This window comes from Brassica napus, chromosome C2, assembly GCF_020379485.1.
Source record: "Brassica napus cultivar Da-Ae chromosome C2, Da-Ae, whole genome shotgun sequence".
NCBI lineage: Eukaryota > Viridiplantae > Streptophyta > Magnoliopsida > Brassicales > Brassicaceae > Brassica > Brassica napus.
This window is the reverse complement of record NC_063445.1, coordinates 12,911,461-12,926,206: the sequence shown is the minus strand read 5'-3', so window position 1 is coordinate 12,926,206 and position 14,746 is coordinate 12,911,461. Positions and strand designations below refer to the sequence as shown.

At 34.9% G+C, this 14,746-nt stretch overlaps 2 protein-coding genes and 1 long non-coding RNA gene across 3 annotated transcripts; all 3 read right to left on the bottom strand.

Moving 5' to 3' along the window:
- Nucleotides 1–1,030: 1,030 nt before the first annotated feature.
- On the bottom strand, nucleotides 1,031–2,894 carry LOC106418163 (protein RALF-like 18). Its single transcript, XM_048747534.1, has one exon. It carries the CDS (start codon nucleotides 2,833–2,835, stop codon nucleotides 2,521–2,523), a length of 315 nt encoding a protein of 104 aa, XP_048603491.1. The 5' UTR covers nucleotides 2,836–2,894; the 3' UTR covers nucleotides 1,031–2,520.
- Nucleotides 2,895–3,953: 1,059 nt separating this feature from the next.
- Nucleotides 3,954–7,215, bottom strand: LOC125581685. The gene is made up of 2 exons (XR_007319342.1): nucleotides 4,553–7,215; nucleotides 3,954–4,307 (listed from the first exon to the last, which is right to left on the bottom strand). It is a non-coding gene; the product is annotated as an uncharacterized LOC125581685 (long non-coding RNA).
- Nucleotides 7,216–8,836: 1,621 nt separating this feature from the next.
- Nucleotides 8,837–10,712, bottom strand: LOC106416651 (chromatin assembly factor 1 subunit A-B). Its single transcript, XM_048747533.1, has 3 exons — nucleotides 10,523–10,712; nucleotides 10,139–10,272; nucleotides 8,837–10,001 (listed from the first exon to the last, which is right to left on the bottom strand). Exon 3 carries the CDS (start codon nucleotides 9,959–9,961, stop codon nucleotides 9,215–9,217), a length of 747 nt encoding a protein of 248 aa, XP_048603490.1. The 5' UTR covers nucleotides 9,962–10,001; nucleotides 10,139–10,272; nucleotides 10,523–10,712; the 3' UTR covers nucleotides 8,837–9,214.
- Nucleotides 10,713–14,746: the final 4,034 nt, after the last annotated feature.

The window sequence follows — 14,746 nt, the reverse complement described above, 5'->3', positions numbered from 1 at the left end:
CAAATGACCTCCATCTCGTCAAACTTTGAACTTAGGGACTAGACAAACCTGCCATCAATTTTCTGAGATCGAGTTTATACACCAATCAATATGTCCTGGAGAAAAACCAAATTAGAATACTTATAACAGGAGAGAGATCCATATCCAGGAAAAAAATTCACCCCAAAGCTCGAAATGACAAGCTTTTTGGAGGAACTAATTTGATATCCATTAGACACACAGAGGAGGAATCTCGAGCTTGGCATGAGGCAAATATGGGAGAAAATCAACTTGACGTACAAAAAAATCATCAACTAACATAAGCTGTAATCTTTCAAAATATTTGAATGTTCGATGGTTCTTGGCGTCAAGACTTACATTTTAACGATTGTGATGTTGGATTTGGAAAGATCAATCTAGGAAAACACTACTTGTAAGAACCAGAAACCGTAGGAGAAGGTTGTCTCCACTACAAGCTAAATTTGAAGCATTCATATGGCGGATAAAATGTATTCTCCAACACTCAACATGCAACGCTTTAGAACAGATTGTCAAGATCTAATAATAGTGATTCACAGTCCAGAAGCATGGCACATCTTTTCGAGAAAGCTGAAGGAGGTAGTACAATAGAAACGTTTTCAAAACTTCACAATTGGATACTTTTCTTGAGCAAAAAATTCTACGCAGGACTCATTATCTAAAGTCTGCTACATCTTTTTATATGGTGTTATGTTTCGTTGGTTATTGTATTCCGATTTGGTTACTAGACCATCTATGCTTTAAGTATTAGAATAGTCATGTAAAAAGCACACATTTACATGACACATAGCACAGCATGGTGATTGGTGAGCACGTAAATGTTTCTAAAGATAAGTGTTTTTTGTTTCTGTAGCATTTTCAGACGCAAAGGAAAGGAAGAAGAAAAGTGCTTACAACAGTGAACAGAAAAGATGTAGTTAGGTTTTTATGAATATCTTGTTCTCACATCAATTTGTTGTGTACACTGAACATGGACGTGGTTATTAATAATTTATTTTAAATGGATATTGAACCCAGCAAAATATAATCATGCATCCGTCACTTGCTATGAATTATGCCACACACTCATAAATTTCAAAGTCGGCCGAACAAAAGTTTGCCAAAATATTGTAGACTTTGTGTGGTTCGTCATCTTCTAATATAACTGTTCTCTTTTGTTACTTGGATCTCCATAAATGATGAATCCTGAAAATTGAGGGCATAATCTCGTTTTTTTTTTCCATAATTTTTTTTAACATAAAACGAATAATTATATAAACCAAAAATAGTATTAAGAACAAAAGATTTGATTCAAATAATTATTTAGAACAAGATATAAAAAACTGAAATTATGATAGCCATAAAGCAATATTAAGAAACAAGTAGAAAATATAAAACAATTTATACCTTTTTAAAGATAATAATAAGGTTTACAACTTTAGGATAGCTAAAATGATGAATTTGATCTTTGGTGACTTTTTTGTTTTATAAATAAAAGATAGTTGATAAAAAAAGAAACAAAATGAACTAACGGCATTGGTTTCCAAGAGAAAAAAAAATCATTATAAAACAACTGATTTGTTTTAGTATTTTTTTCATTTAAAACCTTATAATCTGAACCAACCTCATTTCATATTTTCAGGTTGAAATGCTGAAGGATGTTTGAGAGAAGTTAACTAGACAGTTTTTGGGAAATATCAGCTGTGATAACTGCTTCTTCAAGCCTTTGATATTTATTGTTTAGGGTGCTGTATTCAACCGAGAGTTTTAGGTGATTTGTATTAAAATGACAAATTCACTGTTATTCAAACATTAATTTTAAAAACTCATTTAAAATCCACTGTTATTGAACTTAACATTTCGTAGAGTACTCTAAAATCCACTGTTATTGAAAATATTTTAAGTTGTGGAGTTTTAAAGTTTTCAGATGATTTTAGAGTCTTTGGGTGGAGTTTCTTAGTTAAAAAAAATAAAATCTAAATTTCATGGTTTTAGGTTATATTCTAGCGTGGTTTAACAAAAATCACCTAAATCTTTGCAACTTATTGAAATCATCTAAAACTCCATTAAAAGTCAAATCATCTCAAATGTTATATTGACTATGAAGTGTTATTTTTGGTTTTAGATTGGCCTAGGGAGTCTACAATATAAATTATCCTTTTTTTTTGTTAAAAATAAATGTAGTCAAAATATATTATCTTTTCGCTAATTCTTCCTCAAATATGTCGAAAATTTCTTTTAATCTTTCGCTAATATTAGAAACCTTGCTCATTTTGGTACTCCAATATTCAAATCTCAAGATCCCAAAACTGCTATCAATTTGCCTTTCACCCAAGTGAATTAGATGTTACCTAAGATAGTAATGAACATTCCAATGTTACTGGAGAGAGTAATGAAATTTTCAGTGTTACAGAAGATGCCAATCAAAGGTGATACAAAATACATTAACAGAAAAATGGAAAGCAAAGAGAAAAACAAAAAGTCTTTTTGTGTTACGCTAAAAATAAAAATTAGTGTTGATGTTTAATTCGTAAGCCGATAACATTCTGTAGCGAGAGTACAACCTCGCCGGTATGAGTTATCCGGCCGATCCTTTTGACCATGTTGTTTAGCTGGTACATTGTGCTTCAGTGCATCGTACTTTATATACCGTGTCCCTTGGAGAATCCTGTGGCTCACACCTATATATGATGTCATCTTCGTGATGTCTTCTGTTCCACCTTTGATGCAATTCCCACTCAACCAGTCACATTTTATCTGTCGACATTGGACTAATGCTGGACATAAAGCCATTGAGATGGTCATGACAATAACCACGAACTTTACAAGATTCATCATTGAATGTCAAAGAGGGGTATGAAATGGAGAGTAATTGATTTCGTTACTGATTACAAGCCTTCTTATTGTAACTAAACACTTGATTTAGTCTACAATTATATATACTAGATCGTTTGTCCGCGCTACGCGCGGATTTTTGCTACATAAAAACTTAAAATTTTAATTGTTGTTTGAATTTTAAATATTATAAAATGAGTTTTAGTTAATATCGAATGTTTAGCTTTTGCAAATATGGGTAAATGAGATGTTTTGTCGTTGAAATGTTGTTTGTTACGGAAAGCTTTATTTATTGTAGGATGCTAAGTTAAGTGTTGACTTCATGTGTGAATAACTTTTTTTGTTCCTCTTTACGAAGCTTTGAAAATTTTAGTGGTGTTCAAAATATTTGTTGTTGAGGCGATCAGTAGTTAAGTTGTAATTTTGAAAAAAATAATTGAATTGTATTTGATATAATTCTTTAAAATGAGCTGCGTTGATGTTCTGAATAGAAAATTAGAACATTGTTGATCAACATTAATTTTCTGTGTCAAAATGATTGACATTTTAACATTTATTATTTTATGTGTCGTTTGTACTTATTTAAAGTAAACCAACAATGACCTCCATTTTTACAGCATCAAATAAGAAGATAAACCCATTTTAATTGACTATCTATATCACTTAGTTTTGAGTTAATTGTAAAAAGAGTGAAATTCAAATAAATGCTTTTTTAATCATTTAATTAATTTGTTATATTTATATTATATGAATTTTTTATTGCTCCCTTAATCCACAAATATAATTTTTTCATTTGTTCACACATATTAAAAATATAATAAATTTTCTATAATGAATGCACTAATTTCTATAATTATAGTAACTAAATGTAAAAAATAGTAAGTTAATTTATTTTAGTTAAGAGTATGACTTGCGACATTTATTTAAAATGTTCGCTTAACTAAATTTATTACATTATCTTAAATTAAATATTATTTTTTTGTATTTGGTAAAAAAGTTCATAGTTTAATTATCTTAATCTATCTATTTTGTCATATCAAATTAAGATCAAGATTTTGTGTAATGTATTTAACAGTTTTTGACTGTATATGTGTTTTATAAAACAATATGAGTAGACATCCTGATATAAAACCATAGACATATTATTTGAATTGCTGAAACGAAATTCTTATTTTTACTTAAACACAAACATTCCCAAAAACCACAAAACATTAAGAGGGTGAATACATATGAGAAAATTCTATTAATTTCACAAGGAGAAAACCGAAGTGGTAAGGAGATGAATCATTTTTTTGTGGATTTGCTTTTAATGGCAATCTAACGGTGTCATACGCTATTGATGCTAGCTAGCTAGACGGTGTTGGGATGGGAAATCAATTTCCGGCTGTCCAAACACACTCTCTTATGTAAGCCTGAATATCCAATGAATTTGCCAGATCATCCAAGTAAGAAAATAAGTCTCCTGCAGGGGCTAACTAACCAAACCAGTCCAGTCACAACAAAAAAAAACCAACAAAAAACTTAGCAAAAGATAAAGATATAGATCTCAAATGTTAAGATTTCGTTTATTATCAAGAAAACTGTCATTTGCTTGTTGGACCGTAAGTCACTGAAAACACTCATGTATTGTCATGCATTCATTGCACGGCAAGATCAATTGAAGTTATGAGGAAGAAATAAAAATATAAACAACATTATGAAAGAGATTGGAGCACTTTACCAGATTACTAAGACCTTTGTAAGGTTCATCCTCAGTGGAGATAGTGGTTGAAGCATAGAACTCTTTGAACCTCTGAAAACTTAAGAGATCACTGAAGAGTAGAAGTCTACCAATGTGCTCTATTGTATTGAATTCATTGTTGGAACACTGTTTTGACCGTATAACAAAGAGTATAAGAGAGTGTATGTATAGGCATGCATATATATATATATATTTATATATATATATACCAGTCAGAACCATGAAAAAAATCAATCAACACACTACAAGCTTTTGAAAAAATTAAATTTTCAAAAGTAATACAGTATTTATAAGGATAAAAAATCAAGAGACAACTTCAGTAAAAAAAAATAATAATCAGGAGACTAACCCTAAGTAGAGGACCAGATCCAACTTCAAATCTCTTAAGGAAATTTTTAATCTCTTGAGCAGACGACCCTTATACACCAATAAACAACAAAAATACCCAATTAAGCTAGTAAGAGAAAAAGAAAATAAAAACATAGTAGTGACATCTACTTTTAGTCGCATATATAAAGAAAAGAAAAACCTAATAGAAGAGGTAGTCGTTTTAATTTTTTAGTTTAAAGAAAGAAAGGTTATGATATAATACTGAAGAATGGCTTGACATCTTATTATGATGTGCTCATGTGAACTAAATAGTTAATACTTAATACAAACATGATGTTGCATTGGCTAACTTTACCTTTGCAGCTTCTGATACCAAGTTTGCAGAATTTTTCTTAATACCTGCGATGTTGAAATGGGTTTGGTGTTCCCCTATTCAAGCTGGTGAAGGAGATTATGAGAAACAAAGTAAGCAGGCTTTATTCTGTATTCTTGAGCTGTACCAAGCACACTACTCAATCACTGAACATAAGTTTTGCAAAGATAGGGAATGCAAATTTACCTTCAGACTCAAGTGTCGGGGCCTCTATTTCTACATTTAGCTTCAGCTTTCATTCCATAGTAACAGTGAGGAGGCATGATATCCCCTGGCTACACAACATATTTAGAAACAGGCAAGCAAGTGAAGTCAGCCAAAGAGTCGAGCAGAATATGACTCACTTATCTCGTAAAAGGCACTGAAGACCCCAATGTTTTGCAGCAAAATTGATGGCATGTTGCAAGAAAGATTATGTGTCAAAATTATCATATGCTTTTGTGTTTATACTGTTATTCAATGCATAAACTGTATTCTCCATCTGCATTTTACAAACTCTTATCTAATAAAAATTAAAATTAAACTCAAACCTAGCAATGGTTAAAAGAGCCCAAAAACGCCAACAAACTGCAATCCTATGTACTAACATGACATCATAGAACCTCTGAGCATTTGTTAAAAACGACTGCAGACCCAAATTAGACTAATTTGTGAATAATAACATGAGTTCAAAATTGAGTTTATTACGATGTGGTGAAAGGGTTATACACTTATATCAGTGCTTATTATGGATGCCTTGCATATCATTCGACAATTCCAATGCTTTCTACAACTATTTCCCCTCGCATAAGCCTCTTATAACATAGCTGTAGCTAACAGCATCCGGCGGCGGAGAACTCAAACTTTACCTCAAGAAGCAAAGTAACAGTTTTGTCGTATTCCAGATTCTTGCATAAACCCTCCAAGAGGATGTTCATATTGTAGACACTGAAAGCAAACCCACGTTTCAACATCACATGGAGAACACCTACGGCAAAACAGAAAACGCAGCCGTTAAGCACATAAACCTGAAATTCAGCAAAGACAATGAAAATTAATGGCTAGAGGTTAAAAATCAATTCATTGCATCAATTTTGGTCCTACGTCTTACCAGATTATTTGGGAAAGCATCCTTTGAATCACCATCAGAGTTAACCAGCGGAGCCCTCAACCATAACTTCATAGTAGAATCACATTAAACAAAACTAAAGAAAGAAAGAAGGAATAGAAAGTTAGAGCTTAATTGAAGATTCTCTTGTACAGAAAAGACTATAATCTTGAAAAAAAATTAACAAAAAGCAAGAAATTCAAAACAACCTGTAAGAGTAATTCAGAGCCAGAGACTGGTAGAACCTGAGTGTCCGTTTCCTTCCACTAAGATCGGCTTATACGAAGGGCCATCTGCATAACAACATTTCACAGAGAGCGAGAAAAAAACTTCATTAGATATATAAAACACTGAAGCGCCATATCCAAAGAAAATATTAGACACAAACGTGAGAATCGATCAGAAACAAACCAGTGGAGAAAGGACATAGTCAAAGCGGTTGGTGGAGATGTATGAGGAGAGAAGAGATGGAACATTGTAGGGAAATCAGTCTTAACGCAGTATGGCCTGGTTTTTGAAGCGGCTTATGTTTATGTTTTTTGGTGGTGGTTTGAGGGTTATTGGAGATCTGAAAGGCGGCATCAGCGGCTAGTAAGAGAGGAGGGAAATCGGAGACTGATTGTGTTGAGGCAAAACGTTTTGGCTGAAACTTGTGCTTATTACGATCACTACCAAAACGTTTTCCAGAGAACATAAAGACGAAGTAAAACCAATCGATCAAGTTTTTAGTGAATACAATTGAAGTCAATATTGTTTCAATATTTTAACCTAAATGACATGGCTAGTTAAGGATCTCTAATTGGCTGATTTTTTCAGCTGATGTGGACACGTTTAGAGGGCTTGATATCTTGCTTTTAGTATAGGTTAGATGTTGATTTTTATAGGTTCATCTTTTATGACTACATATTCATTTGTATTAATGGTTCTTGGAATATTTGACTTAATGATTTTGAATTTTTTTAGTTTGGGTAAAGAATCTGGTCTTCATACCTGAATTATAACAATATAATCCTGATTCATTGTACTTGATATTATTCAAAGAAGACTAGTTGAAACTTGAAACTAAGCGAGTCAAATTCGCATAACCTAAACCGGTTAAAAAGTTAATATTGCTTTCCATATCCGTATTAGCATTTAAGGCTCAATCAAAACTAAGGGAACTGTATCAAAATAACTGATGGGATGCATCAGAATTTAGAACATGAACTTCTATTTCAATTTTTTTTTTAAAATCATTTCATAGTTGAATATTGCTAATGTAGTCCCATCCAGATTCGTTTTTTTTTTTTGCTTATTATAAAACTTGATTTGAATATTAATATAAAATTAAAACCTAATCCTAGGGTTGGGCAAAAAAATCCCGGATCCGAAAAACCGAACCGAACCCAATCCGAAAAAATAGTATCAAACCCGAACCGAAATTGATTAAATATCCTAATGGGTTCAAAATTTTGGTATTTAGAGAACCGAAACCGAACCCGATCCGAACCGAAGTATTTCGGGTACCCGATTATATCCGAAAATTGATTTATATACATATATATATATATGAATTATTTTTAGATTTAATATATATTAAAAACATCAAAATATATAAGATACTATTAAGTTGTCCAAAATACTTATAAATATATACAAATAGTCAAAAGTACATGTCTAAAATAGCTAAAGTATATTCAAAACACCAGCAATACTTAAAATATTTATTGATTCTCAATCTAAATATTCAAACCAAACCAATTTATATTTTAATTTTAGGTACTTTGACATATGCTATTCAAATGTATATGTAATATATTGTTTTGTATATAGATTTAGAGAAATTTAAAGTATATAATGAATTTTAAATTTTTTAAAATAACTTAAATGGGTTATCCGAACCTGCAAAGATCCGAACCGAACCCGAACTGAAATCTAGAAATACCCGAATGGGGCTGAAATCTTTGAACCCAAAAACCCGAAACCCGAATAGACCCGAACCGAACCCGAATGGGTAGCCGAACGCCCACCCCTATCTAATCCAATACGGATGATTTGGAATGATTTATATTTTACGTTTTAATCAAATATTTTCCTAATTAATTCTAGAGTTGGATGCAAAGAGTAAAGAATGAGAGCTACAAGCAACTATAGTAGAGATGAAGGAGAAATTAACAACACTGCAAGAGAGGTTCTCAAAAGGAGTCGAGTAAGTTGGCAAGGAGCTCAAAGAAAATCCTTTGTCACTGTAAAGCTTATCCATCTCTCAAAGTATATTTATCAAATTTAGTTTCTTCAAATTGGTAATGGCTATTAGGATGCAACTGAAAATCACAGAAGAGAAAAGAAGATAAGAGTTACTGCAGAATAAAAGCGTCAGGATTCTTAAAGCTTGACAAAGTGAAAAAGAGATGATGATTGCCAAGCATAAGGTACATCAACCTTTTCGTCTTTGTATTTAGATGTTTCATTCTGTGTAACTCCTAATAATGAATGTTCATGAAATGCACGAAATTACCATTTCAAACATACTGATCTCATGGATGAGTTAGCTGTAGCCTGTAAAGACGAGAGAACTAATTTGCAGGAAAACTAATACTATGCCATCTAAAAGATAAGCATGACTCTCCAAAGAAGATTCTAATTAAAGAAAACGATTTATGTTGTTTCTCAAAGTCTTCTTTTAGGACATCATGTCACATGCTTCAAGTGAAAGATGAGAGGTGACAGGTTTGTATAGCTTCAAACTCATGTGTCTTCAACCGCCATCAACGGGTACGGTGATGAACAAGTGTAGACGAGATCACTGTAGTTATAAATACTAATTGAGATATAAAAGTAATATTAATTCTCTGGGAATATGGTGCTACTGTCATCGTCTGAACATTCCATTGAAGACAACTGCGTCCACGATAGCATTCTCAGAAATCTGCAGTGATGAAACAGCTTGAGCAGCAATCAAATCAGCCGATAATCCCATGTTGCTGTTATCCCATCCCCTTGCAGAAGGCTCATATGAGAGTGACCAGTTACAGTCTCTTACTCTGCTTCTGTGAACCGCTTGGTGAGGAAAGAACCCGTTTCTTCCGCTTGTAGAAAGATCGAGTTTGGCAATACAATCCCAAGGCTTGAACCCCGTTTCTTGGTTTAGCATGGTTCGACACGAGTCATCAGAGTCCTCGCCTAGTAAGACATGCAGAGCAGCAGCCTCTGCAATAGCGGCACCTTCCTCATCCAATCTTCTTTGTTCCTCTAGCTTTTTAAGCTTCTTCTTCTCTAACTCAGCCCTGATAGCTGCAGAATTAGCAAGAGATTTCTCCAGACGAATCTTTTTCTTCTCCGCTCGTTTGACACGCTCCAGCTCGTCTTTCTCCTGCTTCATCTTCTTGGCCCAGCTTTCTTCATCTGCTGCTTCTTGATGTCCTTCCTTGATCCTTTGCTTCTTCTTCTCTAGCTCAGCCCTGATCGCTAAAGAAGCAGCAAGGTTTTTCTCAAGACGTCGCTTCTTCTTCTCGGCTTGTTTGATTCTATCCGCTTCATCTTTCCCTTGCTTCTTCTTCTTCTTCCCTTCTCCAACAATCGGCTGATCTTGTTTACGCATTAAGCTACTATTATCCATGACTAGTACAACCTCTCTGTTCGTCTAGCTTTAGGACACACTCCAACGAATAAAAAAAAAACTAAAACTTGTGCAATCTTAGGAAGCAAAAAAAAGTGAACTTGCTTCTTCTTTGCTTCAGAAGAAAACAAAAGCAAACTCAATGACTACTACACCCACTCAGGTACGTAGGTATACCTCATTTTACGAACGATACAATCCCAAACAGACACAACAGGAGACAAGAGAAGAGAGACGCTGTAGGAGTTTGCAGACTTATCACTTGGAACCACTCGTTGTAATATCCAGCATCCCTTAGCTTGTCCCATTTTCTACAAAAGAAGAACTTTATTAGATTTGAGTAAAACCTAATTCAATCACACGAGCCCCAATTTTTCAGATCTATTTCCGAAATTCATCAAAATCAAACCAAAAAACACGACTTGAATTCAATCAAGTTCTGTAGGCAATAAGAATCACACAGCTGTATTGTTGAGCCAGTCTCTAGACACCAAATCGAATTGATCTATGAACAAACAGAAGAATCAACGGAAACTCAAAGAGGAATCGGATACTACTAACCTGGGCTAAATGGCATAGAAGCGGGATAACTCAAAGAACTCTCTGAGATTTATAACGAGAGAGAAGACCAAACGTGGACGTAAAGTTTCTCTTTGGATCCCAGAGAGGTTCAAGTATTGAGTAGAGAGAAACGTAGAGGGAGAAGGTTTCGCGCAACGAATGCATTCAAATAGGAGACGAAGTACACGAGACTAGCTCGTGGCCCATGTAGTATTAATCCAATATATATATGCCACGTGGTACCGTTAGAGGCGGTTCTAAAAGAATGTAAGACTTTTTGTGAAGTGGAAGTTTTCGATTGGGAGTGTAGGACTTGGGCGGTGCTAACTTGGTCTGACCACGTGTCTAGTTAGATCTTGATTAGTATTATCTCTGTTTAGCCGTTAGATTATAGATGTTCACTCATTATTCACGGCTGAGATTAGTTAGATAAGAAACTTAGGGTCTTTTCTTTTATCACCTTCTTAATCCTTCAATTCCTCTTCATTTTTCTTTAGCCTCTTTTTTTTCACTCTCTTTTCATTTAGTCAAATTAAGATATTATATGCTTTCAGTATTTACCTCACATATCAACCTTCTTTGAACCTCTCTCTTATCTCATCTTTGTCTTTTAGAGAGAAGTTCAATGTTTCTGCTGATTTTTTCTCCGGCAATCTTGACCTGTGGTGTTCGGGTTTCCTCTCTGACATCAATGGCTTTGAAAGCGTCGTATGGCCGGCTTATGTGTTGGTGTCACCTATCCTTCCACCGGCTTTTGGCTGTAGGGCCCACGCCTTCCTCTTCGGTGTGGACTGTCGGCTTCTGGCTCTAGTGTTTGATGGCGGAGGGTTGTACCAGATGCTGTTAGTTCTCCTCTTCTTTTTGCCTTCTTTGTTCTAATTGATCCGACTTTGATTGGATTGACAACAGTTTTTAACTAGAACTCCATCGGAAGAGGAGTTCGTTTTTGGCTATAGTTGCAGTTGCATGGCGTCGTAAAGTCTTTCGGCGATGGAAGCTAAAGCGGTGTGGATGGGTCTTTCTCACCTTCAAATCTCGTCGCGGTGAAACTCTTTGAACGATAACATGTTTCTGGTTTGGTCCGTTGGTTTTCCGATTAGTAGTTTCGGCGGTGACACGCTGGCCAGTGAAGTTCAGTGGCATTCCGGCTATAGGGCTTGTGTCCCCTCCTCGTCAAAATGTTAATGCGTGGAGAAGTTTGGATTGGGCTCACCATTTTTCTTTTCAATACTTGGCTTTTTGGGCATCCCTTGTATTATTATTATCTTTGTTTATTAGAGCATCTCCAAAAAGATTTTCTATTTCCAAGTTTCCAAAACTTTATATTCGAAGTTTCAAAGTGTTCTTCTCCAAAAGCAAAACTTCAAACTTAACATTAAAATTATTTATATTTTTACACTATAATCTTTATAGGGCTTTTTGCAAGATTGACTCAAAACTCAAAGTCAAACCTAAAACTAACCCATGCTTTTCTTGAATTTTTTTTGTCCTATTCACCCCACAAGTTCATATAATTCACGAAAATGCCATCAAATTTTTTTATTTTTTTTTCCGAAAATGACATTTTACTCTCTCACCCTCATCATCTTCAAGTAATTACAAGATTGCCTTTGTCATCAATACCCCAACCACCATGAATAACCAATTTGAAGCTCTTAATGCACCTAAAATCGATTTACACTCTCTCTTTCTCACTTGTTATGAACTAAAAACAACATCTCCTTCACTTTGCCTCCATATTCATCCAAAAAACTCAAGTTTTTGATTCAAAACTTTTTATGGTTTATAGAGCCATTCAAGCATACTATTCTTGGTGGGTTACTTTCGTTTGAGATTCTGGGTGGTTGGAAAAGACTCTGTGTGCTAAGGAAGTCATCTCACTAGTTTAAGGTATGAAATTGAATTTTTTTCCAGATCTGTTAGTGTAGAAGACTTACCCGTAAGTAGTCTGGATGTAGAAGACTTACGGGTAAGTCTTCTGGTCAAACGGACGACTTACTTTTAAGTCGTCATCTTTGTTTGTTAAAAAAAAATCTAGAGAATACCCTAAATGACTTACTGATAAGTTGTCTAGGATAAACGGGTTAGTTTTGCATTTGACCGAATTGTGTCAGATATTTGACTTTTCCTGGACGACTTACCAGTAGGTCGTCTCCGGGAAAACAAAAATTTCAATATTTTATTAAAGCTGGACGACTTATCTGTAAGTCGTCTCAGGTTACTTTTGCAATTGGAAAATAAAACTTAAATATTTAAATTTTCCCAGACGACTTACGCGGAAGTCGTCAAGTAAGACGACTTACTTGAAAGTCGTCCAGGATAAGCAAAGTTGTCCAGATTTATTTCCTAGATTATTGTCAAACCTTGCTTATCTCGGACGATTTTCTCGTACGTCGTCTGCCTGGACGACTTTCAAGTAAGTCGTCTGGGTAAAGTTAAATATTTAAGTTTCTTTTTCGAATTTCAAACTAACCTGAGCAGACTTACAAATAAATCGTCTAGCTTTAATAAAATATTGAAATTTTTGTTTTCCCGGAGACGTCTTACTTGTAAGTCGTCCAGAAAAAGTCAAATATCTGACACAATTCGGTCAAATGCAAAACTAACCCGTTTATCCTAGACAACTTACCAGTAAGTCGTCTAGGTTTTTTTTTTAACAAACAAAGCTGGACGACTTACTTGTAAGTCGTCCTATTTAAAATTCAATTGCAAAATGACCTGTTTGGACGACTTACTGGTATGTCATCTGCGTCAATGTTTAGTAAATTTTCATTTTATCTATGTTTACTAATGTGTTTTATTTTGAATTTTTGTAGATGATGCGTTAGTTACATGCAGTATATGGAGAATGGTTGTTGAAAGATTGACGTTAGGATTTTGTGGTTGATAATGTCAAAGTAGCGAGAATCATCTTCTTGGGGGAAGTTTCGACACATGCTGAACTTCTTGCAATGACTCAAGAAGATTATAACCTGGACATGAGCACATAATCTGTGGAGATAACCTACTCATTACCAACAGAAATGATGCAGGCTTCAAACACCCCTCCTATTCATGTTACAAGTGATAGACAAGTTCGAAACTTGCTCGAAATAACCAAAACGCATGGAGTACGGCTTTGTGTATCAAGCCGTAGCAAAGTGGAAACGGTTTCAGAGTTCAGGGAAGAAGATGATGAAGCTGATGAAGCTGATGAATGTTTTGAAGATGATAATGATGATTTGGTTGAAGATGAAAATCATGATGGGGGGGAGGATGATGGGGAGGAGGACGATGGGGAGGAGGATGCTGGTATCTCTATTGTTGCTGAAGCGGACGAGAATGGTGAGGATTACAGTGTTTATGGAAAGTTTGAAGATGAGTATGAGGAAGATGATGATATATGTTTTGAAGATATCAAAAAGATTGAAGGAGGAAGATCGAATGGTAACAATATCTATGTCAACCAGAGTTTTGTTAGCAAGGATGCACTGCTTTCAGAGCTGCGGTTGACAGCAGTGAGGTTCAGGTACTCCTTCAGAATATACAAGTCAACGAAAACTCTCCTTGTGACAACATGTCCGGTTAGTGGTTTTCAATGGAAGGTCAGAGCGAGTGTGAAACATGGGACAAACACGTTTTGGGTAACAAAGTATGTGGAAAAACATACATGCTCAGTGGGAGACCGACTCGCTCAGCGGAGACACTGTACTCCGAATTATGTTGGTAGGCTTTTCATTGATGGTGTTAGAATCATTGATGGGTTGAATCCGCAGCATATCACTGATGCAATGAAGAACATGTTTGGCATGACGCTTGATTACACCACTTCATACACAGCACTTTTATATGCATAAACATTGGTGAGAGGATCAGCAGAAGATGGGTATTCGCATCTGCCATCATATCTCGAGCAAATCTCCTTAGCAAATCCTGATTCTATCACGGCTATAGAACTTGATTCTATCAATAGATTTAAGTATATATTTCTATCTTTTGGAGCTTCTATCAAAGGTTTTAAGTATTAGAGAAGGGTCATTGTGGTGGATGGGACTCACCTAAGTGGGAAGTATGGAGGTGTTATGTTAGTTGCAGCCGCACAAGATGAGAATTTTCAGATATTTCCATTGGCTTTTGGGATCGTAGATGCTGAAGATGAACCTTCTTGCGAATGGTTTTTCACAAAATTGGCTAGTTGTGTATCTGATGAGCAGCCTCTGGTGATAGTCTCTGACCGGCACGTGG